The sequence below is a fragment of the Sceloporus occidentalis genome, unplaced genomic scaffold (genome assembly GCF_023333645.1).
Source record: "Sceloporus occidentalis isolate IW3139 unplaced genomic scaffold, rSceOcc1.0.p SCAF_8, whole genome shotgun sequence".
In the NCBI taxonomy this organism is placed as follows: domain Eukaryota; kingdom Metazoa; phylum Chordata; class Lepidosauria; order Squamata; family Phrynosomatidae; genus Sceloporus; species Sceloporus occidentalis.
The window spans coordinates 25,189,804-25,215,683 of record NW_028316988.1 but is presented as its reverse complement, the minus strand read 5'-3'; the positions used below and the strand labels follow the sequence as shown (position 1 = coordinate 25,215,683).

Here is a 25,880-nt window from a genome sequence, read left to right as displayed (position 1 = left end):
GCCAACAAGGGTCTTAGGAATTGTTTGTATGGAACCGGACATTGGGGGGCTTTTGGAGTTGGAATCGTCCGGGGAAAGCATAGGAAGCGGAGGGTGGTGGGAGTGAGAGGAGAAAAATAAAACCAAATCACACAAAAAGAATGAAGAGTAGAGTTCATTCTATTTAATGTACAAAATGTATGTATATATATATATATATATATATTATATATATATAATAAATACTATATCTAACGGCGTTACTCTGCTCCTTTTCCTGGCCTCGCGGTCAAGTGTTAACTTTGTTTATTTTGACGGACAGAGGGGAATAGCCGAACCTTTCAAAAGGGACACTCGAAAGACCCATCGGCCAGAGAGGGGGGAAACCGGGTTCCCTTCTGAAAAAGGATCTATTTTATTTTCCCCAAAGTGGGCCGCTTGTTTCGCATCATGGTCTGACTTTGGCTCGGTTTCGGATTTCTTTGACCTCCGCTCCATGTGCCGTTCTTAACCTCGACGCCCATCAAAGACTCAAGAAAGGGGAATATATGGCCCTCTGGGTTTTTTGCATAACTACAGCTCCCATCCTGCTTGACCACTGGGGTTGCTGGGAGTTGCAGTCCAGCCACATCTGAAGGACCCAGGAGCACTGGCAGTGATAACGGCCTGGGCTAATCCCTCTTCTATTTCATTTATTATTTATTAATTTATTAATCCCCCCTTTAAACATATTTTCCTGATTATACACCAATTTTCACAACAGGGCGAGCAATTGGGTCTTTGCTGCTCCAGCCTTACTCTCGAGGAAGACGAGAGGATTGCGCTGTGACGCGCAAGGCTTTCGTAGTATCCTGAAATCTACAACCCCCTGCATTTCCTTTCTTTTTTGCAGCTATTTTCCCATAAAATCTTTGGTAGAAGCCTTTCTGGTTGTCTAGTCCAACCCCAGATCCCTGCAAGTGATCCAGAAGCCCTCTTCTATTTTAGGGTACATGAGTGAATACAGTAAGTCGACTTACATACGCGGGAATTGAATTTGAACAGACTTGGGTACAAGTAGGATTCAAAAATTCGAAGATACAGAGGGTTAACTGTCCAGAAATGACATCGACCTGTGGATATGTTGACCTAGGTTTTTTGGTCACCTTCTAGACTTACGTATGTGTAGAAGTTGACCAAAAATGAAATCCTGGATCGACTTAGCCACAGTCTAAGTCATGACTAAAGTCATGACTAAGTAATTACTAAATCATTAGCCAATGTCAGTGCTGAACAGTTGGCCCTCCATATCTGCAGATTTTTTAATCCACAGATTCAACCATCCACGGCTTGAAAATACTTTAAAAATACATATAAATTCCAAAAGCAAACCTTGATTTTGCCGTTTTATATAAGGGATGCCATTTTGCAATGCCATCAGATTTAATGGGACTTTAACATCCAATGGATTTTGGTATCCATGGCGGTCCTTAGTAATTACTAAGTAATGAGCAAACCTCGACGGATACCAAGGGCCCGCTGTGCTTTAACTCTTGTCAAAACAGGCCACCCCCTTATGAGAAGTGAGAGCTTACCTAAAAGAAGCCCTGGTCCCCACTTTGCTCTCCGCTGCGGCGCCATTTCCAACCTTTTTGAATGGATGGATGGGGAAATGGCAGCGTTTTTTGCCGTTATTGGTTGCTCCATCTTTTGCAACCGTTGTTAAATTTGCCTCTCAACCTATCCGTGGGTTAAATCAAAATCCATAATTTTGGGGCCCCAAACCTGCCCTTGACTTATGCAAGATATCGTTTTATCTACAAAGTCAACATATTTATGAGGTCAACCTATACACAAATATCTAAGGAGAGACAACAAGGTGTAATGCTTTGAGTGTTGGACTATGACTCTGGAGACCAGGGTTCAATTCCCCGCTTGGCCATGAAACCCAAAGGGCAAGTCACATTCTCTCAGCCTCAGGGACGGCTGTCGCAAAACTACCTCCGAACAAATATTGCCAAGAAACCCCATGATCAGTTTCAGGGTCTCCATAAATCCGAAATGACTTGAAGGCACACAACAACAGGGATAATATAAATTAGGAAGACGTGAAGTCCCTCCTAGCCATTCTTTCTTTTTTGGTAATGGATAATTCATGAAGATGATAATTTACCAACCTGAGAAGCTGATGAAGGCCTGCTTCATTGCTTCCCCGTCTCTGGAAGCGTTTTTATCCTACGAAATACCAGAACCCTACATTCATTTCCCTGCAGATGATAGGAGCAATAATAAAGGCAACACTTTCCCAGGAATGGATCTTTCCCAGGCAAAGCCGTCTGCATGAACGCAGCGGTCCAACTTTGAACCATGTTCCAGAACCGGAGCTGCTGAAATGCATCAAAGCTTTGCCCAAGTCGCTCCACTCCTTAGTAGTAAAGTCAAGCCAGACTTTACTAACCCTGAGCCATTACAGCAAAGTTGAGAATCAGATGGCCCTCCATAGAGGTCATTGGACTGCAAATCCCAGCATCCTTCACCTCTGGATGGTGTCAGCCACACAATTCCTATCCTTGTGCTAAATCAAAGCAGAATGCCACAATATCCCTCTCTGTGCCCTTGAAAGTTACCGTTAAATTAATCTTTACTAAATTAGAGGAAGGGAAACAACAAAACTCTGCTAAACCTGAGAAGCTAGATCAAAATTGGAGGCAGCATGGCAGTAGGGCAGCGAATCCATACCAGGTTTTTAAAGGAGCTTGGAGAGGTCCTTGGAGAGCTTTTTTAAAACAACTAGCCAAAACCTGGAATGAATTCACTGCCCCTTCGACATGGGAATTCAGTGCGAGTTCCTCCACACAGGGTTGTTGTGTACCCAAGCAAGCTCTGGGCTAGGTCTCCCCAATGGCTTTCTATCAACCCAAACCATTGGACTATTCAGCCCAGTATCCTGTGCTTTCCAGAACCTGACCCACCTGTTCCTTTAAACCACCCATGCCAGGGATTTTCGGTGTGTGCAAAAAACAACTACCTTACCACTGTGCTATATTTCCCATCCCCACCTTGTGCATTTTGGGGAGCTTCTTGGAAGACTTGTACCCAGTCGGAAAGGGCATCAACTGACCGCTAAAAGGAGGGCAAATTTGCCCATATACTCCGGCGATCATCAAATGAAGTTGCGTCGCATGGACCTTAACACCTCAGCGCTAGGGAAACACGGACATACCCACCTGCCTTTGCAAGCCAGACCAGTAGCTCAGCCTAAAAGGTTGCACGCTTCTGGTACGCATCCCCCAGCCCTTTCTACCCAGGACTATTTGCAGCTGGAGATGCCGGGGCTCGAACCCAGGACCTTCCGCATGCAAAGCAAGCATTCAGCTACTAAGCCAAAGCCCCTTTGGCAAAAAAATTAACCAGTCCGGGAAATCTCGGGGAAGCAGGGAGTTCGATATCTCCTTGCAATGGCATCTATAAGGAGTCCAAACCGCGTGCCGTCGGGTTTTCCGCAGCAGTTCCCCTTCAGGATTGCAGGAGCGCTCTTGTGCTAGAATGCAGTGTTTGTTTCCGACGGAGAGTTTTTATAAAATCGGTTTGAACCGCCCAACGGGGGCTCGCCCGGGTCCACCGTTTTGCGGATCACCTGTCCTCGTTGCTTTCCTTGATCAGCGCTTTCAGGGCCGGAGGAAGCCGGGGAGCTTTGGGCGGCGGGCCGAGGGCCACCATCAGCTCGCTTTTCCGCACAAGGGCGGCCCGCAGCTGTTCTCGCATGTCCTCGATTTTCCCCTCCAGCTCCTTGAGTTCCTTCTCTTTGGCCTCTTTGTCCTCTTGTTGGGGATCTTGGCCGTTCATGCAGTGCCAAACGGGGGCGTCCCGTTCGTCCTCCGAAGTCTCATCTGGCGGGTTCTCGATGTTGAAATGCACCCGCTTGTCCTCCTTTTTCACGGCCGCCCGACGGAGGTTGTTCCAACCCGGCTGGTTCGGAGGCGGTTCGGGTTCTTCTTGGCTCTTCTGAATGTTGCACCTTTTGAGCATCGGAAAAGGGAAAGAAGAGTTAAAGAAAACTAAAATGAATGGTTGGGGGGAAATGCTTGCATATATAAAGAAGAAATGGGGAAACAACCTGTCGATAGATATGCAGGATCAAGTTGCGGAATATAACTGAGGATAGGAAATAAAGGTTGTATAAATTTATGATACGATTTAATGACGTGATGAAGAACTTGTGATATGATTTGAGTTGTATTATAAATATAAGTTACACAGAAAGGTTAAATGCCCCGCAGAAACTAACTTAAAAGAAGATATACAGTAATTGTTTTTAATGAATCAATGAAGAGTAAGTCTTTTGAAGCCTTTTAGATGTTTTCTTTTGTCTTCTTGTTTTGTCGATATGTATATATGTTATTAGTCATTTCAGATTATATGTATGTTTGTTATGTTTTGAACCTTTATAAATTCATTTATAAAAAGAAAGAAAAGGGAAAGAAGGGAGCTGTGAGTTCGGGAATCTACGCTTTGTCTTACGTTTCAGTAAAAATAGAACTGTTAAGCCTCTCGAATCTTGTGCCGTCCTTAAAGAAGTTAGCTAACCATCTTTTAAACAGGAGTGGACAACTTGATTGCCAAACTCTGATCTTCCAGATGTTTTGGACTTCAGCTCCCAGAAGCCACAGCTTAGTCAATAGTCTAGGATTCCGGGAGGTGTAGTCCAAAACATCTGGAGGACCAGAGTTTGGGAATCGCTGGGCTAGTTGTATTTTTTAAAAGGCTCTCCAAGGGGCTGAACCTATTCAAAGACAGAATTCGGGTCTTTGGAAAGCTCCTTGAAAAGCCTGAATTGAAGCCTGGTGTGGTGTGGATTCACTTTCCCAACTGGGCCATGAAACTCATTGGGTGATCTTGGGTAAGTCGCACTCTCTCAGCCTCAGGGAAGGCAATGGGAAATCCCCTCTGAACTAATCTTGCCTAGAAAACCCCATGATAGGTTCAACTTAGGGTTGCCATAAGTCAGGAATGAGTTGCAGGCACAAAACAATGACAAAATGCAAAAGGTACTTTTGAAAGTTCACAGATCTTCTCCTGGGAAGAATTGATGGCAGAGCGGACACAAGAGAGATTTACCTTTTTTCCAGATTCAACTTCTTGATCCTCTGTTCCTCCAAACCCATGTTCAGAGCCCGATGGATTTTCTGATACATACATATATGTCAAAGAAACATACAAGGAAGAAAAAATAAACAAAATAAATGAGACCGCACAGTTTTGTAAGGAGTTTTCTCAATGTAAAGAGTGCCTCTGAGCCTATGTGTTTTTGGCTCTTGGCAACGCTCAAGTCTGTCTTTCTTTTTAAATATACATATATATAAAATTATACCCTCCTTGAATCCCATTGTGGGGGGAAAGGCGGGATATAAATCCTTGACATAAATATCAATCAATAAATATAAGTTCCTTTTGAGGGACATTTTTTAAAAAAACAGCATTATTTTCACCATTTAGCTTTGCAGTAACTCAACTCCTTTTAAAGCTGAACCATTTGGAACAACAGAAACCAATGCAAAGCATACGAACTGGCAAATTTTAAAAAGCCTTTTTACTTCTGGGATGCCCACAAAGTTCGACAGAAGGGAGTAAAAGGCTACATCCATCCAATACTTTTTATTTGCCCATTCTTAGTAGATTATTTGCAGATAGACTGATAATGAACATGGAGGTTCTGCTAGTATTGTCATGCAAAAAAAGAATCCCTGTTGGACCAAACAAGGATCCAGCGTTCAGGAAAGTTTCTTTTAGGGGCAATAAATCTCAAAATCCCTCCAAAGTAATTTTCTTGGCAAGATCTCGGTTTGAGATTTCTGCAAAGCCGAGGAGGAGAGTGAAAGTTCCTGCTTTTTAATGCCTTGCAACATTGCAGCAAATGCATGTCGTTGCAAATATGTGCAGCAAATGCATGCCTTTGCCATCACTTGCAGCAAATGCATGTCTTTGCAGTCATTTGCAGCAAATAAATGCATGTCTTTGCAATCTCTTACCTGGCTGGTGTGGAGCCAGTAGTTGAATTTCTTCTTGCGCTTGATGCGGGGCAGGATGAGGCGATAGAAAATGTGCTCCCCGAGGGAGGTGAGGAGCGAACCACACAATCCAATGCAAAGCAGCACAAATAATCCAGAGAAGTGGTAAATCCCCATCTGCAGGGTCTGCGGAGACAACATTTTGGAGTATGGCAGGAGAGAGAAAAAGACAAGTGCGGCATTAACAGGGGCATGGCATGTCTGTCTGCCTATCTATCTATCTATCTATCTATCTATCTATCTATCTATCTATCTATCATCTATCTAGATATTTAAATACTTGTGTGTGCTTATCTGTCTGTTTCAAGCTGCCTGTTGACTTATGGGGCTCCAATCATTTCATAGGGTTCCCTTGAGCAGCTAATACTCAGAGGCAGTTCTACAAAGTCTGAAACCCCTCTGAAATACAGTAAGCTCTCTTTATCCATGGGATTTAACCATGCACAGCTTGAAATTCCAGAAAGTAAACACTGATTTTTGATTTAGTCCCGGAAACCCACAGAGTGGCTTTGGCTGCGTCAGACTCTCTCAGCCTAAGAGGGAAAGCCATGGCAAACCTCCTCCGAACAAACCTTGCAGAGGAAACCCCATGATAGGTTTGCCTTAGAGTTGCCATAAGTCGGAAATGACTTGAAGGTACACAACAGATAAGCTTGTTTAAAAGGAAGGTATTTTGGCCCCTTTTGCATTTAGACCCTCCTGCCACTGCAATATGGCCTGGATAAGCTTCGGCACAGAGAAGTTTCCCCAGACTAGTCCGAAACGTCTAGTGGTTTTTGTACCTCGGTGACGGCGAAGACCCTCTTCCCGCAGGGCACCATTTTGTACCATTTGTCGTGAAGGAGGTCCATGAATCCGGCCGACTTGTACCGGCTGATGAACTCGGAGATGTTGGAGGTGAGCGGTGAGTTCTGTGGCAATCCGATCCCGTACCCTAAGTGAGAAGCATTGCAGAGATTGCAGGGCAAAAGGAGAAAGGGGAAAAAAAAAACACATGAGAAGACATATCAAGAGCTATTTTGAACATGTGCAGAATGCTTTTCCATCAATCACCAGTGCTGGAAAGAGAAGAGTTGTTTCCTGTGAGTAACAATCTGGCTTTGGAGCTCAGGAAAGGTACTTTAAAAAAAAGAAGACTACAACTCCCTAAGAAGACTACAACAAATATAATAGCAGGCATGTCCATATGATGTTGATGGCCATGTGTGTCCTCTGCAAAACTTTGGGGCGGGGGGGGGGGGGCATAGAATTCTTATTTGGTGAGGTGATGCCCCAAACGCTACCACTAACCCTAACCCCCAAATTTGAATCCCCAAACAAAAACTCAAACCTTAAACCTAAATCTAACCCCCAAACCCCCAAACCCTCAACCCCTAACCCCTAAACCCCCAAGCCCTAACCCCAAACACTCAAATCCCCTAACCCTAAACCCAAACTTCCAAACCCTAACCCAAAACCACAAACTCTAACCATAACCTCAATCCAAATCCTTTAATCCAAACCTAAACTCTAACCCAAATCCCTAAACCCCCAAACCCTAACCCCCTAAACCCTAACTCTAACCTTAAACTCCAAACCTAAACTCTAGCCTTCCACCTCTAACCTTAACCCGCCATCCCCTAACCCTAACCCCGAACCCTAACTTAATCCCCAAACCCCAATCCTAACCAAACCCTGACCTCTAACACTTAAATATGTATAATTATTATATGTGAGTTGTTATTTTAGTGCAAAATGTTCATGTTTTTAAGTTATAATATTTATTAAGGGGAAGACCTGAGTAAATTTAGAGTAATTTGAACAAATGTATTGTAGGCAAGATAGTTAGGAATTCTTTTGTATTAGAAAGTAAATGGATGTTTATAATTTTAGCCAATTTTGTTGAAGCTCATTGTGGTTGCGCGTGCGTGCGTGCGTGCGTGCGTGTGTGTGTGTGTGTGTGTGTGTGTATATATATATATATATATATATATATATATTGTAGAATGGTTTTATCCAAATAACCTCCAAACTTGGAAGCCCCCGGACCCTTTCATTGCTTTGCCCACTCCCTGAGCTCCATCTCAGCATCTGCTCCACCTCAAAACCGATAGGAGGCATACCTCCTCCTCTTCCGACCATCAAACTCCCTCCGCCAGAGAGAGCCGGAGGAAAAAAATCATTGATATTCTGCTCAGCTCCCCGGTTTGCCATGGAGCTAATGAGAAGGCGGCGAGATGAAAAAGCATCGGAGATGAGGTGTGGATGGAGGGCGAGGAAGAAGTAATTAGAAATGTCAAGAGGAGGAGAAGGAAGAGGCGGCGCATGGAGAGAGATTTGGGCTTCCATCTCCTCCTCTTCTGACAGTAAACCTTGCAGCAAACTGGGTCTGAACTAGGGTCGGCTCTACCGTTGGGCAAAGATTGACTGAGGAGACTTTTTGCTAGAGGATGGATTCACACATTATTGCTGGAAATGAGCAATCCGACCCCCAAGCTTCACCATTATGCACCTCCTTCCTGCATCCATATTTTACAATGATGCTTAAAAGATTAATTGGGGCGACCCAGTTTCAATCGGATGATCAGGACAGCGAGAAGGTCAATGCCACCCACCTTGCCACCAAAATTTCTTCCACTAGGATTCCTCCTTGCTAAATGCCATGGCGTCCTTGCACGCCACAGCATCTTCCCAAATAAGCCACAAACAGGGATTGACACCACTCCCGCGTACCTTCGATGGCGAAAGGTTTCCCCACTGTGATCAGTTTGCAGTCCGAGTCGATGGAGACCTCATAATCCAAGAGAGATTTGTCCATGATGAAGGCGTTCAATTTGGGTGGGTTGGTCCTGGGGAGAAGGAGAAGAAGAAGGATGAATGCAAGGTGAATTTGCAAGGTTGAAGTCCCAAAGAGAATCGTAGAGGTGGAAGGGGTCCTTGAAGACCATCAACTCCAACCCTCAGTTCAATGCAAGATTTCCAGCTAAGCATCCCCAAAAGAGCTGTCCAGACAACCAGAGAAGGGAACCCCACCACCTCTCCAAGCAATTGCTTAACCATTCCCACTGTCCTTCAAGTCCAAAACAAATGGAAGACCAAAGATTGGGAACCACTGATCTAGTCGGTCTGTTTTCACCCCTCCGTTGTCCCTCTTCGCTTGGACCGTCGCTTACTTGAGCATGGTAACTCCCGCCGGTGTGGTGGGGACGCTGAGCCGCCTTATGTACTCGTGCATGTCTGGGAAACTTTTCTTGATGTACTCCTCCGCACTGCTCTCCCAGACGGTGCCGAAGCGGAAACCCTGGGAGGGATGGTGCAGCTGCAAAAATAAAAATAATAATGAAGGGAAAGTACGCATGGAAAAATCTACCTTTAAAAACATAACCAGAAAATATATGGAAAACTTTGGAATCATTTACAATGCTAAACAAGAAGACTCAGAGAAAGGGGGCAAGGTTGTAATCCCGCCTCGATAATAATAATAATAATAATAATAATAATAATAATAATAATATGCATCACAATAGGAGTTTGGTGGGGATAGAGGAGGTTTAAGAGGGAGGGAAATCCATAATCTATGGTTTGCCAGTTTCACTTGGAAATTAACGGGTTGCAAACTGGCGCAGAATTTGGAAACCTAGCCGTGCTAGTCTGGAATATCAGCATGCAAAGGGATCTTGCAGCACAATTGAGACTAACTGCAAACGAATAGTATGTAGAGAGATCTTGCAGCACCTTTGAGACTAACTAAAATAAGGTACTACAAGAGCTCTCTATATAGTATATACTATTCCACAGACTAACATGGCTCTGTCTTTGAATGTGCAAAAGAAGTTGTAGCATATAAGCTTTCGTAAACTTGGCTATGCATCTGAGGAAGAAGACCAAGTCTACAAAAGCTTATGCTACAACATCTCAAAGGTGCTGCAGGATCCCTTTTGCAAACCAGGACCAATTTTCTGCCATTGACTCAGAGGGTCACATCAATCCCCCACTCCACAACAGGTTCGCCTTAGGCTTGCCATAAGTTGGAAACAACTTGAAGACACACCAACAATGACAACATTATGGTCACCATCAGGCCAACCTTAGGGTCGTGGATCCCAGAGAGCTCCTCGAAAGTCTTCTCCCCGACCATGACGGCGGCCAAGTTGGCTGTGTAGCTGGAGAGGACCAAGAGGCAGAAGATGGCCCACAAGTTCATCAGGAAGCGCCCGGTCCAACATTTGGGCGTCTTGCTAGAAACGGTGCGCCCAAAGAGGATGGCGTAACAGAGGTTGAGGGCCGAGGAGTAGGAGAAGATCTTCATCCGGTTGCGGCCGTGAGGGGTCATCCCATAGGGGCTCTTCCACTCATACAAGGTGAGGAAGAGGGCCGTCATGTGGAGGGCCACAAAAATCCCCACCCACATGGTCCAGTGGAGGGGCCACATGAAGGCCCCAATCGGAGACGCCGTGTCCCGGATCCTCACCAAGATGCCCAAACTAGTGGAAAAGAAGGGGCTGGTGAAGTCGATGACTTGGCTCCGAGCCGAGTTGATGCTAAAGGAGGTCACTGCCATGTGGGCCGTCCCACTCAGGAGGTCACCCACCAGCCCCGTCCAGCGACCGTTTTTCCAGGCCCCGTATTTCCCATCTCCCACAATGTAGAGGTCAAAGTCAAACGGGAGGTCCTCGGCCAACTTCTCCAGAAGGTCGATGCAATAGCCGTAGCAGCATTTCCGGTACTCAACGGGCACTGAACCATTCTCCGAATTCAGCTCATCAAAGAGGGCATCCAAGACAGTGGAGTCATTGGTGCGAGGATCCAGACACAACTGTCCTGCAGGGCAGTTTCCTTCTTCGTCCACCTAGAACAGAGATGAAGTCAATATTTAGGACCAGAGAAAGAAAACAGACATCTCAGAGCAGAGGAAGAGAATCAAGGTTCTTCCAGATCAGCCACAGTTGCCATCTCCCATGTCACAGGAAAGTAAATCCACTCCAGGTTTTAATGCCAAGGTCCTTCAAGGTCCCTCAAAGGTCCCTCAAAGAACTCCCTCAAAAACCTATATTAAAACCTGGTATGGTTTTACTGCCCTTCTGACACAGGAGCCACTAGTCTCCGCTGTCCCAGATGTTGTTGACCCACCCTTCCCGTCATCCCTGATGATATAGCCTGGGGAGGATGGGAGCTGGAACAGGGACGTAGCCAAGGGGGGGGGGTTCTTGGGGTCTGGACCCCCCCTTCCATTAGAAAAATGAATGTGTGTGCTGCTGCGCCACTGCGCCCAAACCCCATTATAATGGTAGCACTTAGTCTGGACCCCCCCCCCCTTCCTAAAATCCTGGCTACGTCCCTGCCTGGAATCCAAAAAATGCCTCTATCAATTTGTTTCAACTGATTGGAAGGAATGAGAAAAAGATCAGAAGAAAGGAAATAGGGACAGAAAGGAGGGAGGAAAAGATCAGAGAGAAGGAAGAAAAAGCAAGCTAGAAGATGGATATATGAAAGGAGGGAGAGAGGGAAGGAAGGAAGGAAGGAAGGAAGGAAGGAAGGAAGGAAGGAAGGAAGGAAGGAGATCTATGCAAGGAAGGAGATATGAGGAAGAAAGGAAAGAGGGAGATATATGCAGGGAAAGAAGGAGATATATTTGGAGATGGAAGAAGAGAAGGAAGGAAGGAAGGAAGGAAGGAAGGAAGGAAGGAAGGAGATATATTTGGGGATAGAAGAAGGAAGAAAGGAAGCTGAGATGACATGCTTATGTTCATGCTCAGAAATGTCTTCATTTCAGCTCTGCCCAGGTGGCACCCACACCCGGCATCCCCTTCGCACCTCCCGCGTGAAGACGAAGGGATGCTCCACCAAGGTGACCACGCGCAGCTTCATGCGCGAGAAACCAGTGCCCTCAGCCTGGCTCTTGCGCTGGAGGTGTTGTGGCCAGGTGCCCTCCTCCACTTCCATCTGGCCCCCTTTCCAGCTGCCCACTGTCACCCATGTGGGCTGCCCCACCGAGTCCCTCAGCAGGCTCCAGACTTTGTAGTGGCGCTCCGTGTGGATGTGGGACGTGTTGTGGACGTACACTTTGCCCGTCTGGCCTTGGAAGGACGTGTTGGCTAAAAACCTGGAAAAGGTTAGACAGAAACAGAGGGACAGGCGATTTGAAGGAACACACCCACACTGCACTCTTATCCTGGAAACTAAGCAGGGTCCTCCCTGGTTAGCGCTTGGATGGGAGACCACCAACGAAGCCCATGTCCTGGAGGCTCTGTTTCAGAGTAACTGGCCAAACTGCGGCCTCATTCCCACTTACAAATACATTGGTTTGTGATCCGAATTGATGGATCGATTTGACAGTGGAGTGTGGTTCCCACTACATTTGCCCCAATCACATTTTTTCCCTGTAAAACAACCCACTTGTGGTTCACATTCATGAACGAATAGGTTCAAAATGGACTCGCTCCAGCCAGACGAAGGACAAATTTAAATCAATTCCGATCTGCATCTGGTTGTGCGGAATCGATTTATCCCAAAAGACGCAGAAAAAATCAGCATCAAAAAGACGCGGGCTAAATGAGTCTAGCATATGATCCCCCTCTCTGAATCATTTCAGCAATTCGGTTCAAGTGGGAACCAGGGTCATTTGAACCAGTTAGAACCGATTTGTGATCCAGTTTAAAAGGTAGTGGGAATCAGGCTAGCCTCTGAGTCTTCCTTGCCTAGCAAAGCCCTATGAGAAAGCCATGGGCCACCATAAGTCGACCGGTGACTTGAAGGCACATGCGCCACTTCCTTGGATTATGGGCTTACTCACTGGGAGAGGTAGCGGCCGGACGATTCAGAGCCCACGAGGTGCTTGTCGTTGCAGTTCTGCATGCTCTGGATGAGGGCCAGGTCCGGCCGGATGCGGACCGCATGGGCAATGGCCCGTGCCACCAACTCCAAGGCATCTTGGACCAGTTGCTCCAGAGAAGGCCTGTCCACCTCCCCAAAGGCCAGCAGACCAAGGGGCAGACCTTCTGTCTGTAGCTCCGCCACATTTTGGGGGATCCCCATCACCCAGTGAAACTCCTGGGTCACCCCCAATTCCTTTGCTGTCCGGAAGACCAGTCGAGCGAGGCGGGCATCACAGCCAAAAAGAATGGCTGGCCCCGGCAGCTCCCGGTATTCCTCCAAGTGACGCCGGAGATGCCGCCGGGCTTCCTTCTCGTCCAAAAAGCTCACATCAACCACCACTGTCCTCTCCAAGCCGGCATGGGTGGTCCAGAGGTCTACGAATCCCGAAACATCCCAAGCTTGACACAGGATCAGGGTGACGTCGTGCCAGTTGTTGGCGCGGAAGATATTGGAGAGGAGGTCCAGGAGGGTCTCGAACTCAGTGCCCCGGTCCATGTACAAATGGAAAGGGTTCTGGCGAGGTGACGGAAGGGGAGAAAACAAAGAGAAGTTGGTTACGTGTGGGATTTGTAGCGCAAGACGGCATTTGAGATCTTACTTGGTGGAGAAATTCATTCTGATAAGAATCCTGATTATCATTGAAAACAAAGGATGAATCTACACAGCAGAAATAATGCAGTTTAAGACCGTTTTCACTGCTGTGGCCTCATGCTATAAGATCCTGGGACTTGTAGTTTGCTGTGGCTCCAGAGCACTCACTCTATACAGCTCACCAAACTACAAATCCCAAAATTGCATAGTGTGAAGCCACAGCAATTAAAGCGGTGTTGAAATGCACTAATCAATCAATTAATTAACCAGTTAATCAATAAATGCTATTAATTAATTAACTATAGGGGCAGAATCTGTGGATAGGAAAGGTCGGCTCTGATAGCGTCGAAGGGTGGGGAGGTGAAACTGCTCCCCAAAACTATAAATCCCAGAACTCCATAGCATGGGTCCATGGCAGTGAAAACGGAGTCAAGCTGCATTAGGTAATTAAATAATTATCAATGAACTGCATTAATTAATTCTCCACAGATGCCGAATCTGAGGATAGGAAGGGATGTCTGTAATAACATGGAATGGTGGGGAGGTGAAACTGTCTGCAAAAACTATAAATCCCAGAACTCCTCAGCATGGAGCCATGGCAGTGCAAGCGGTGTCGAACTGCATTAATTAATCAATTAGTCAATTCACTGCATTAATTAATTCTCCATAGATGCAGAAAAGGCCAGTTGTAATACAACGGAGTGGCCTCAAGAGGGCACCAGAAACCTGTGGCTAGATTTAAACATTTTATCAAAAGAGATGGAAAAAGAAAGCATTTAAAGAATTTAAATTAAGTTATTGGGCGGTGTGTGTGTGTGTGTGTTGAAATCCAGTTTTGACTCACAGATCCCAAAAAATGAAGGCTGGGAGGTGTATTTAAGCAATGTTGTCGATACTGTGCACCTTTGTTTCATTTCTGACTTCAATAGGTATAAATGTAAGTCCTGTTTGTTTGTTTTTTGCAGACTCTTAGAAAAGAGACTAGTACTCTGAACATCAGATGATGTGTGTGTGTGTGTGTGTATAGAGAGAGATTTTATACAAACACACATATATATTATATCTATAGAGATCTATTCTATCTATCTATCTATCATCTATCTATCTATCTATCTATCTATCTATCTATCTATCTATCTATCTAAAGATAGAATATATAGAGAGTCTCCTTGGCAAAAGTGACAGAGTCTCCTTAGGCTTGCCCCCAAGTAAAAAATATCTTGGATATATAATAGATCTCTATAGATATGTGTGTGTGTATAATATCTCTATCAATATAATATGGATGGATGGATGGATAGATAGATAGATAGATAGATAGATAGATAGATAGATAGATAGATAGATAGAATACATTGTGGTGTTGTGGTAGGAGCACTGAGCTATGACTCCAGAGACCTGGGTTCGAATTCAAGTTCAGCCATGAAACCCACTGTGAAATGTTTTATTTGTTTGTTTGTTTGTTTGTTTGTTTGTTTGTTTGTTTGTATCCCGCTCTTTTCCCAGGACTGGGACTCAGAGTGGCTTCACAGTATTTTAAAAAAAGAAATAGTACAATAAAATAAAAAGTACATTGAAAAGAATTTTTAAACTGGACCAACATCAAACATCCCAGCCTGTCCTTATAGTAAATCCCTCAATGCCTGTGTGAAGAGGTAGGTCTTCACCTGCCGTCGGAAGGCCATCAAGGAGGGAGCCGTTCTGATCCATTCCCTGGGAGATCAGGGAGTTCCAGAGTCTAGGGGCAGCCACTGAGAAGGCCCTCTCTCACGTCCCCACCGACCGTGTTTGTGATGATGCTGGGACAGAGAGAAGGCTTCCCCAGAGGATCTTAGAGTCCGGCCTGGTTCATACCAGGAGAAACAGTCTGCCAAATAGTGTGGACCTGAGTCATGTAGGGTTTTGTAGGTAATAACCAGGACCTTGAATTGTGCCTGGAAACAAACTGGCAGCCAATGAAGCTGTTTCAACAGGGGCATTGTATGGTTTCTGTAACCTGCCCCTGTTAATAGCCTGGCAGCAACTCTTTGAACCAGCTGAATTTTCTGAACACTTTTCAAAGGCAGCTCCATGTAGAGCCCATTACAGTAGTCCAAATGTGATGTAACCAAGGCATGTACTACCGTGGCCAAATCTGGCTTCTCAAGGAACGGGCGCAGCTGGCGTACAAGTTTTAAATGTGCGAAACACTCCTGGTCACAGCAGAGACCCGGGCCTCCAGGTTCAAAGCTGAGTCCAAGGTTACCCCCAAACTGCAAACCTGTGTCTTCAGGGGGAGTGTGACCCCATCTAACACAGGCTGGATCCCTATTCCCCAATCTGCCTTCCAACTGACCAGGAGCACCTCTGTCTTGTCTGGATTAAGTTTCAATTTGTTTGCTCTCATCCAGTCCATTACTGAAGACAGGCACTGGTTTAGGACCAGGACAGCCTCCTTGGATTGAGGTGGGAAGGAGTAGTGGAGCTGAGTGTCATCTGTATATTGATGACACCACACCCCAAAACTCCGGACCACCTCTCCCAGAGGTTTCATGTATATGTTAAACAGCATAGGGGACAACACAGAACCTTGAGGGACCCCACAGGTCAATGGCCAGGGGGTCGAACAGGAGTCCCCCAATATCACCTTCTGGGTTCGCCCCTCCAGGAGAATGGAGCCACTGTAGAACAGTACCTCCAAGCCTCATCCCAGAGAGGCGGTCCAGAAGGATACCATGACCGATGGTATCAAAAGCCGCTGAGAGGTCCAGGAGAACCAACAGGGACACACTCCCCCTGTCCAGTTCCCTGTGTAGGTCATCCACCAAGGCAACCAAGGCTGTCTCTGTTCCATAGCCAGGTCTGAAACCAGATTGAAATGTATCTAGATAATCCGTTTCATCCAGAAATCTCTGGAGTTGGGAAGCCACCACACGTTCCAAAACCTTGCCCAGAAATGGTAGGTTAGACACTGGCCGAGAGTTATTCATTATTGTGGGATCCAAGGATGACTTTTTTAACAGAGGCCTCACAACAGCCTCCTTTAGGCAGGATGGAATTCTGCCTTGTTGTAAGGAGGCATTGATTACCTCCTTTACCCATTCAGCCAATCCTCCTCTGGCCTGTTTAACAAGCCAAGAAGGACAAGGGTCCAAGATACATGTGGTGGCTTTGACCTCTCCAAGGATCCTGTCCACACCATCAGGCTGCATAAGTTGAAAAGTGTCCATTAACACTGGACTGATAGGAGCCAAGGTTACATCCACTGACACTGTATCAACTGTAGCATCCAAGTCGGAGCGGATCTGAATGACTTTATCTGCAAAATGTTGTGCAAATTCTTCACAGTGAGCCTCCAAGTGGTCTGCATCCTCTACCTGAGGGTGAGTGTGTAAAAGGCCCCTGACCACTTGGAACAGCTCTGATGGCCGGCTCCTTGCAGATGCAATGCTGGCAGCAAACAATGATTTCTTTACTGCCCACATTGCCACAGAGTAGGTTTTCAAATAGGCTCTAGCCCGTGTTCGATCACATTCACTCCGAGTCTTCCACCAACGTCGCTCTAATCTCCGTCTCATTCGCTTCATCACCATCAACTCCCTGGAGAACCGGGGGGGGGGGGGGTGTCACACTCTCTCAGCCTCAATGGCAATGGCAAACCTCTGAACAAACCTTACCAAGAAAGCCCCATAACAGCTTGGCGTAAATTGGAAACAACTGGACGGCATACAACACACACAACCTTGCGGAATCACACTCTCTCAGCCTCAGAAGAAGGCCATGGCAAAGCCCTTTGGAGTAAATCTTGCCAAGAAAATCCGGTCGTTGGCTCCTTTTAGGATGGTCATGAGTTGGAGAAAAAACTTGAAGGCGATGACAACGTCGGAGATTATTTTTTATCGCCCTGGAATTTGCTGATTCTGTTTTTGCAAAAGTGCAGAGAGAGCTTCCAATCCATCTTAAAAAAAAAAAACACCCATCCAGAACTTTTTGGAAAAGGTTAGAAACCTCTGGTCAGCTGCCATCCTATTAGATGAGTTTGTCCAGAGATGGGCTGCAGAAATACAACACAATAAAACTCTCGAGTCCAGCCATCATTTACAGCCTTCGACGGGAGGCAGAAGGAACCGAAGCCGGAAAACTGCCCAGACAGCATTTCCAAAGTTAGCCAAACATTTCTCGACAAGGAAAAGGACAAAGTGATGGAGATTTGTAGTCCAGCCACCAAAAGAAAAGTTTGGGGCTTTGGGTCCAGTCCACAGACTCTCAGGATGTTTCTTTGCCCTTGGAAAAAGCAAACATTTCCCCCCATTGAGCAAACACCTGGGATTCTTAGGACTTTGGCTGTGTCCGCACAGCAAAAATAATCTGGTTTGACACCACTTTAACTGCCACGGCTCCATGCTATGGGACTCTGGGAAGTGTAGTTTGTTGCAGCACCCAGAGACTCAACATCCTTAGCAGCAACAGAGAAAGGAGTGTTGATTTGGGTGTATGAAAGAAAGCTTGGCCGAATAGAGTCCCTGCATGTCAAAATGGAGGACTAGGCCTTTGGGGGCCTTTCCCAACCCTAGCATTCTCACACTGGGCTAATTTCAGCATTAAGGAGAGATTAAAGCGCATTTAAAGCGACCGCAAACAAAGTGAAAACGGTGAGCAATGGCGCAATTTGTTATCACACGCAATTGTGCAAATAAAGCGATAGCAGAAATGCATTGTCGCTGAGATCCCGGAAGCAAAAAGGTGCGTGTTAATGCTCCTTTGTGACCACTTTAACGATGAGTTTTGTGCGGCGTCATATGAAGTTGTTCTGCGTAATTACGCGATTTTTACGGGATAAATGGGATAAACGTCCGATCTCCTTCATGTGATAAACTCCTATGGTTTTGTGAGCTTCTTTCGATTCTCTCCTTAGGATAAATTTGCCCTCCAAGGGACTATGTCATGGATGATGAATCTGTAGATACAAAGGGCCAACGGTATTCGGCTTTTCCAAATCCCAATACATTTCCATCATCATTAACCGGCTCATTAAAACCTCGGATACCCAAAGATCTTTTATCTAAAACGTGAAAATCAGGTGTGCTTTTTTGGAATGTATATTGTTCAAAAATTTATAGCGTGGATCGGCGGGTACAAAGGGCCAACAGTATTCGGCTTTTCCAAATCCCAATACATTCCCATCCTCATTTACCGGCTCATTAAATCCTAGGATACCCAAAGGTCCCTGATCTAAAACGTCAAAATCAGGTGTGCCTTGTTTGGAATTTATATTGTTCAAAAATGTTTTGCAGCCTGCGAATGAAGGCTCTGAAGATACAGGGGACGACCGCATTCGGCGTTTCCAAATCCCAATACGTTCCCATCATCATTAACCAGCTGATTAAAAGCTCGGATACCCAAAAATCTCAGGGGGGATCCGTATCAGTTGCCACGCATGACAAGACGATCACAAACCTCTCCGTATCCCCAGATCTCCCCTCGAGATTCTGCAAAACTTCAACCCAGCCATGTCTTTGGGGAATTGCTTTGCAAGAAAAGCCTCCTTGAGCTGAAGGAGGAGAAGAGGAAGAAAAGGAGGATAAAAAACTGCGAATGAAAGCTGGGCATCTTTTATAAGCCAAGAGGTGGCTGCGCCCAGGGGTCGCCCATAAACATTTATTCCCCTCCTTCCCCGCCTGTGAAGATGTTCTCTCTGGCCTCATAAATAATGGACTGTTTTTAAAAAGGCCACACAGCTCAGCAAGCTAGAAAAGCAAAAGGAAAAAAGGGTGAGATTTATTCGCCGTCTCATCCCACTGGGGTTTCGAACCCAGGTCTCAAAGCGCTTGGCCGGGATTTGGAAGATCTGAGTTTGAGTGCCCCTCGCCTAAAACCAGGAAAGGAAAGGAAGAGAAAAAACCCTTTTGTTTGTTCTCAAAATCCTCTATTGAAAGGCAGCTATACTGCCTTTGAACATGGAGGCTCCATACTATCTCTAATAGGATGTCAGTGACTGATGCATCCACACTGCAAAAATAATTTGGTTTGACACCACTTTAACTGCCATGACTCAATGCTCTGGAGTTCTGTGATTTGTAGCTTTGTGAGATAGTTAGCTTTGGGTGTCTAAGAGCTCTGGCAACTCAACAATTCCCAGGATTCCCTAGCACTTGAGCCAGGTCAGTCGAAGCGGTTTCAATCTGTATTATTTCGGAAGTGTGTTTCGGACTAAGGCTGCATCCGCACTACAACGAAATAATCCAGATTGGCACCTCTTGAACTTCCCTGGCTCAAGATGCTGGGATTGGTAGTCCTGGCACCACAACAAACTACAAAGCCCAGGCTTCCATAGCACTTGAGCCAGGGCACTTCAAGCGGTTTCAGACTGGATTATTTCTGCAGGGTGTGATTTGGAGGGCTGGTGTAGTTAAAGAGGCTCTGTTCCCAATCTGATAAATTATATATTACATTATATACATATTATATTAATACTGTTAACAATAATAATAATTAATATTATTATATTAATTATGTGTGTGTGTGTGTGTGTGTGTGTGTGTGTGTGTGTGTGTATTATATATACATGTCCCTCCCTATTTGCTAGGGTTAGGGGCACAAAACCCCTGTGAATATGGAAAAACCACAAATAACAAAAACCTTATGCTTTTATCCGAAAGGATACCTCTCTAAGAATCTCTAGGTCCTCCAGGTCAACTCTGTGGTCAACGTCCAACAGACACTGACCATAGAAATTGCGCCGGAGGAGTGACAAAGGCCTAGTAGAGTATCCTCTCTAGGAATCTCTAGGTCTTTTGGTGCAACTTGTAGTTAAAGTTGACCATAGAGTTGCACTGGAGGATCTAGATATTCCTAGAGAGAACGTATTAATCAAATCCACAAATATCAAATCCACAAATATAGAGGGATGAGTGTGTATATTAGATTAATTACACTGCCCTAGGCTATGGAATCCTGGGATTTGTAGTTGTGTGTGGCACCTAGCCTTGTCTGTCACAGAGCCCTGGCGCCTATGTAATCCTCATAATTCCATAGCATTGAGCCATGGCAATTAAAGGGGTGTCAAAACGGATTATTTCTGCAGTGTGGATGCTGCTGCCTCTCTGTACCTGCCCAGTCTTTTTGCTTTGGGAGAATCTGAGGCAAGTTATCCTAGGATAATATAATACAATATCACATAATATATATAATTTATCCAGATTTATCAGATTGGGAACAGAGTCTCTTTAACAGCAGCATCCCTCCTGCCAAGATCTCTCGGCGTTGACTCATCCTTCATTTGTTGCTTCGGGGGACGGAGCAAGAGAGATCTATGGTGTCACTTTACCTTGGTTTCAGAAGTTATCTCCTCTGTAATGGGGATATTTTTCACACCGCTCTGTCCAAAAAACACCCACGACCCTCAAAGTTACAGATTGTCATTTTTCCTCCCGTCTCCGGAGTCCCTCCAAAGAACAAAGACAGATTTCTAAAAGGACTTGGCTGCCATCAAACCGGTTTTGCAGAACCCTGCTTTTGCAAGACCTTAGTGACCCAGCCGACAACAAGAACACACCCAGCAATGCCATTCTTAGGCCTTTAATGCAATTTCTCGGCTATGCAATATTGGGATGTGGGCCCCGACCCAAGAGCACTTTTCGGCCCACGCTTCACTCTCCTAAATGAGACTAGCAGAATTTGGGAGAAACCTGGATCCTCTCCATAGGAAAGAAGTGTCAGCCATCTGCAATGGTGGATGTATTGTTTTTAAAAGGAAAAAGACGGTGTGTATTGAATGGCTTTGGTTTTCTTTCGCACCAAAAGATGCAATTTTCTTTTGCACTGAAAATTGCATTTCCCTTTTGCACTGAAAACTGCACTTTTCTTTGGCACTGAAAGTTGCATTAACTGTGATTCTCTTTTGCACGGAAAATCCCTGCAGAAACGCAGGGAGCTAGATGGTTGATCCATTGACCCCAGTGTTGCTTGTTCTGACCGGCAGAAGCTATTCCAGACAGTGGAAGACCCTGCTTTAAAGGGTGGTAGAGTCTCTTTCTTTGGAGGCTTCTAAACAGAGGCTGGATGGCCATCTGTTGGGAGTGCTTTGATTGAGAGTTCCTGCATGGCAGAATGGGCTTGGATTGGATGGCCTTTGGGGGTCCCTTCCAACTCAATGATTCTATGTATTCCTGCATGGCCGAATGCGGTTGGATGGGATGCCCTTTGAGGTCTCTTCTAACTCTATGGTTCTAGGTATTCCTGCATGGCTGAATGCGGTTGGATGGGATGCCCTTTGAGGTCTCTTCTAACTCTATGGTTCTAGGTATTCCTGCATGGCCGAATGCGGTTGGATGGGATGCCCTTTGAGGTCTCTTCTAACTCTATGGTTCTAGGTATTCCTGCATGGCCGAATGCGGTTGGATGGGATGCCCTTTGAGGTCTCTTCTAACTCTATGGTTCTAGGTATTCCTGCATGGCCGAATGCGGTTGGATGGGATGCCCTTTGAGGTCTCTTCTAACTCTATGGTTCTAGGTATTCCTGCATGGCCGAATGTGGTTGGATGGGTTGTCCTTTGAGATCTCTTACAACTCTAAGATTCTAGGTATTCTTGCATGGCTGAATGGAGTTGGATTGGATAACCTTTGGGGATCCCTTCCAACTCTAGGATTCTACGATTCTAGCACCTCTAAACCCCGGATCCCTTGATATGATCCATGGCAGTTCAAGTGGAGTCAGGCCACTATGGAGGACCCCAGAAGGGAGACGAAGTGGAACGGACAGACCTTCTGAGCATAAGCAAAGTGCCTTTTTTCGGGTTGGTCTCTCAAATGTGAGACAAGATCCCTTTCCGTACGGCTTTTCCTCCGCCATGGATCTGTAAAAGGTCAGTCTGAAGGGTTTTGGCAGAGGTGGGGATTGCTAAGGTGGAAACACAACCTTCAAATAGGCCTGGTTTGTATCTGGAAAAGCTGTTTTTTTCGGCGCCTGGAGGCAGAGAGGGAATTGCTTTCTTTGATGAGTCTGTGAGCAAAATACAGATGGCCTCCAGGTGAAATTGGCTGAACCGACATGAAGGACGCAAAGCGGAGGGCGCATGTTGTCAGAGGTCGCCCGGGTCTTGATCCTGATTTTGGGCTTCAGAAACACAAACATACACACAAAACACAAACACTGGCACACACATGCAATCCTTGCAAAACCCCTGCCTAAATAATTCCTCTCGATGAATAATGGAGAATAGTTCCCTCTTTATTGCCCATAAATAATTCCTAGATATTAAAGCAAAGGAGAGCGGAGGAAGATCTGAGGACAACACCAGGCTTCCAGAGCTTGGGGAAGTTACTTTTTCTGCACCATCTGTGGATGTGGTTGTCAAATTGCGGAGACCCCCCAAAAAAAATTTCAGAGGAATTTCAGAAGAATTTTAAGTGCTCATGGACAGCAGGTGAAAGCAGCACATTCTGGATGGGGGATTCTGGGTGTGACAGTGCAAAACACCATTCCCAGAATCCCCTATCTATCATGATGCTGCTTTCATCTGCTGTCCATGAATGCTGGTCCAAGTTTTAAAAGTGCAAAAAAGGTGGACCTAAATATCTTCAAGTCACCAGCTTAGTTTGCAAGTTCCTTCGTCTAAAATTGAGCCTCCAGCACCTGCTCTTCACTAGTGGTCTCCCATCGAAGGACCATCCAGGCTCGGCCCTGCTTAGCTTCCAAGATCAGACAGGATCTGGTGCCTCTTAGGGCATTGAGGGCCACCTTTTTTGCACTTTTAAAACTTGGGATCGGCACTCATGGACAGCAAGTGAAAGCAGCATTGTGATAGATGGGGGATTCTGGGAATAGCGTTTTCACTGTCATGCCCAGAATCCCCATCCAGCATGCGCTGTCCATCAACGTTTAAAAAGTGCTTGTTCATTTCTTTTCCAAAAGCTGCACCGTTCTAGCTGGCGTTTGATTGTTAAACCCAGAGATATCTGGCAGAGAGGGAAGAATGACACAAGAGAAGCGGTTAAAGACTTTCAGATCAGTGGTGAAGCAGCCAATCCACTCCGGGACTTAGTCCAAACTTTAGAGAAGTTATTGAGGGTGGGGGTGGACTTATTTTTGGGATTTGACTGAGTCCTTTGCATAGCTTTAAAAACACTGGACTAAAACCCAGAGCGGAGGCTTTCTCCAGTGAATTGCTCTTTTAATTCCAAGAGACAGAAAAATGTTTTCCTGGGAGCAATAGATGGAGATGCCGAACTCTCCAGGTTCTGGTCCAGATTTCAAGGAGTTCTCCATGGTGCTGGACTGTCCGGGTTCTAGTCCAGTTTTCAATGAGTTCTCCATGGTGCTGGACTGTCTGGGTTCTAGTCCAGTTTTCAAGGAGTTCTCCATGGTGCTGGACTGTCCGGGTTCTAGTCAAGTTTTCAAGTTCTCCGTGGTGCTGGACTGTTCAGGTTCTAGTCCAGTTTTCAATGAGTTCTCCATGGTGCTGGACTGTCCGGGTTCTAGTCAAGTTTTCAAGGAGTTCTCTGTGGTGCTGGACTGTCCGGGTTCTAGTCCAGTTTTCAAGGAGTTCTCCATGGTGCTGGACTGTCCAGGTTCTAGTGATCTTTCAGTGAATTCTCCATGGTGCTGAACTGTCCAGTTTTTAATCCATCTCTCAAGGAGTTGCATCTCCCACAGAGCTCTCCAAGGTGCTAAACCTTATCTTCAATCACCTTCAGAACCCTGGAGAGATCCTGAGCCTGAATTAAAACCTGGAGCGGATTCACTGCCCCACTGACATGGGAGGCCACAAGTCGCCCCTGAAACAACCATCAGCAGGACAAAGCCAAGTGTGTGCAGCTTGCGACACAAAAGTAACAAAGAAAGAGGGCTCTCTCTTAGGGACCTCCTACTTCCCCCACACTGTGGCCCTCCCCAATTTGCACTGCACTGGTGACTGTATATCCCAGAATCCAGCAGACTCGCACGTCTTTTGGCCTGTTGCAACTCCCAGCATTCTTTCCCATTTGTACCCCGAAAGTCCAACAACACCTAGAAGGCTGCTTCCTTCCAGCCCCTCTAGCATGGCAGAGATTCTTTTCTGAATGACAGCTCCCAGAATCCTCAACCCTGTTGCTCTGCTAACTTTCCATTTGGACTATAGCTCCCAGAATCCCCATGCTTTCTAAAGTAACAATTTTGATGGCAGCTTGCAAAACCTCCAACCTTGCTGCTCACCACAGTTCCTATTGGGACTTCAGCTCCCAGAATCCCCTGCCCCACATAGCTCTACAGAATTTCCACTTGGATGACAGTTCCCAGAATCCCCAATCCCATTGCTCCCAGTTTCCAGAGTTTGAACTCCAGCTTCCAGAATCCCCAATCCCATTGCTCCACAGAGTTCCCAGTTGGATAGCAGAAATTCCCAGAATTCCCCAACCTTGCCACTGGGCAAAGTTTCTTTTGGGGATTAGACCCTCCAGATGTACTGGGAGCTGTAGTCCACCATCAAGAGCCATGCTTTGAGGGTCAGGCGAGGACTCTGGAAGACCTGGGTTCGAGTCCCTCTTTGGCCATGGAAACCCACTGGGGGACCTTGGGTGCAAGTCACACTCTCTCAGCCCCAGAAAGCTCCTAAGGAGGAAAAGACTTGAAAGAGGCACCCAGTAACGAATCCAGCCCAGAAAAGTTCCTTTCCTCCCAACTCTCCAAGAAGGAAAAGCCTTGCAGTCTAGCAGGACCACTCTTTGCTTTCAGGTAGACTGCTCTTGCGAGTCACACTCTCTCAGCCCCAGAAAACCCCTAAGGAGGGAAAAGACTCAAAGGAGGCACCCAGTAACAAGTCCCAACCCAGAAAAGTTCCTTTCCCCCCAACTCTCCCTGCAGCCTAGGGAGAGCCCTCTTTGCTTGCAGGGGGACTGCTCCTGCCAGGGGAGTCTCTCCCAAAGGGAAGGGGTCTCAGAGTCTCTTACCCAGCTCCTGAAGGGCATGGGGTTTTCCTGGGCATCACCTTCGCCGCCTTCCTCCTCCTGCCGGACCCCGACGCTGAGGAAAGGGATCTCCAGGAAGGCAGCGGCGGCGTCCATCTGGAGCAGCTCCCTCCTGGAAGCTGGGAATGCCAGGATGGCAGCCACCCCTCGGACCACCATGGCCTGGCAGAGCCAGCGTGCCAAGGAAGCCGGGTCCCGGTGCTGGGGGCTTCCTGGCAGGACCTCCAGGCTGAGGTTGTACGGCAAGGAGGCGGAGGCGACCCGGCTGGCCCTGGCCAAGGCGTTGCGCAGGGGGCTGCCAGGCTGAGCTTGGTGGTGCCCACCTGGCAAGAGGGCACCCAGGCGGACCGTGTGGCCGATCCTGGCCAGGATGTGGCAAGGTTGGGGGTGAGGATGGCAAGGGACCAGCAAGAAAAGGAGGATGAGGATGAGGATGGAGATGGAGACCCCCCTGGTGCCCAGCGGAGCCCACCGCAACTCCAT

At 46.5% G+C, this 25,880-nt stretch overlaps 1 protein-coding gene across 1 annotated transcript; it reads right to left on the bottom strand.

Moving 5' to 3' along the window:
- Positions 1–218: 218 nt before the first annotated feature.
- LOC149308336 (glutamate receptor ionotropic, NMDA 3B-like) lies at positions 219–25,880 on the bottom strand. The gene is made up of 10 exons (XM_089535559.1): positions 25,380–25,880; positions 12,799–13,394; positions 11,820–12,108; positions 10,093–10,854; positions 9,179–9,324; positions 8,739–8,854; positions 6,809–6,960; positions 5,988–6,152; positions 5,077–5,144; positions 219–3,976 (listed from the first exon to the last, which is right to left on the bottom strand). The coding sequence occupies exons 1-10, from the start codon at positions 25,878–25,880 to the stop codon at positions 3,592–3,594; spliced, it is 3,180 nt and encodes a 1,059-aa protein (XP_089391685.1). The 3' UTR covers positions 219–3,591.

Bases quoted from the DNA above. Each gene is read 5' to 3' on its own strand.
- LOC149308336 (XM_089535559.1), bottom strand. From the start codon at position 25,880: ATGGAGTTGCGGTGGGCTCCGCTGGGCACCAGGGGGGTCTCCATCTCC. The intron at 8,855-9,178 runs GTAAGCGACGGT...CCTTCTCCCCAG, and splicing joins GCGGGAGTTACCATGCTCAA to GACCAACCCACCCAAATTGA. The intron at 6,961-8,738 runs GTACGCGGGAGT...CTTCTCACTTAG, and splicing joins GAAACCTTTCGCCATCGAAG to GGTACGGGATCGGATTGCCA.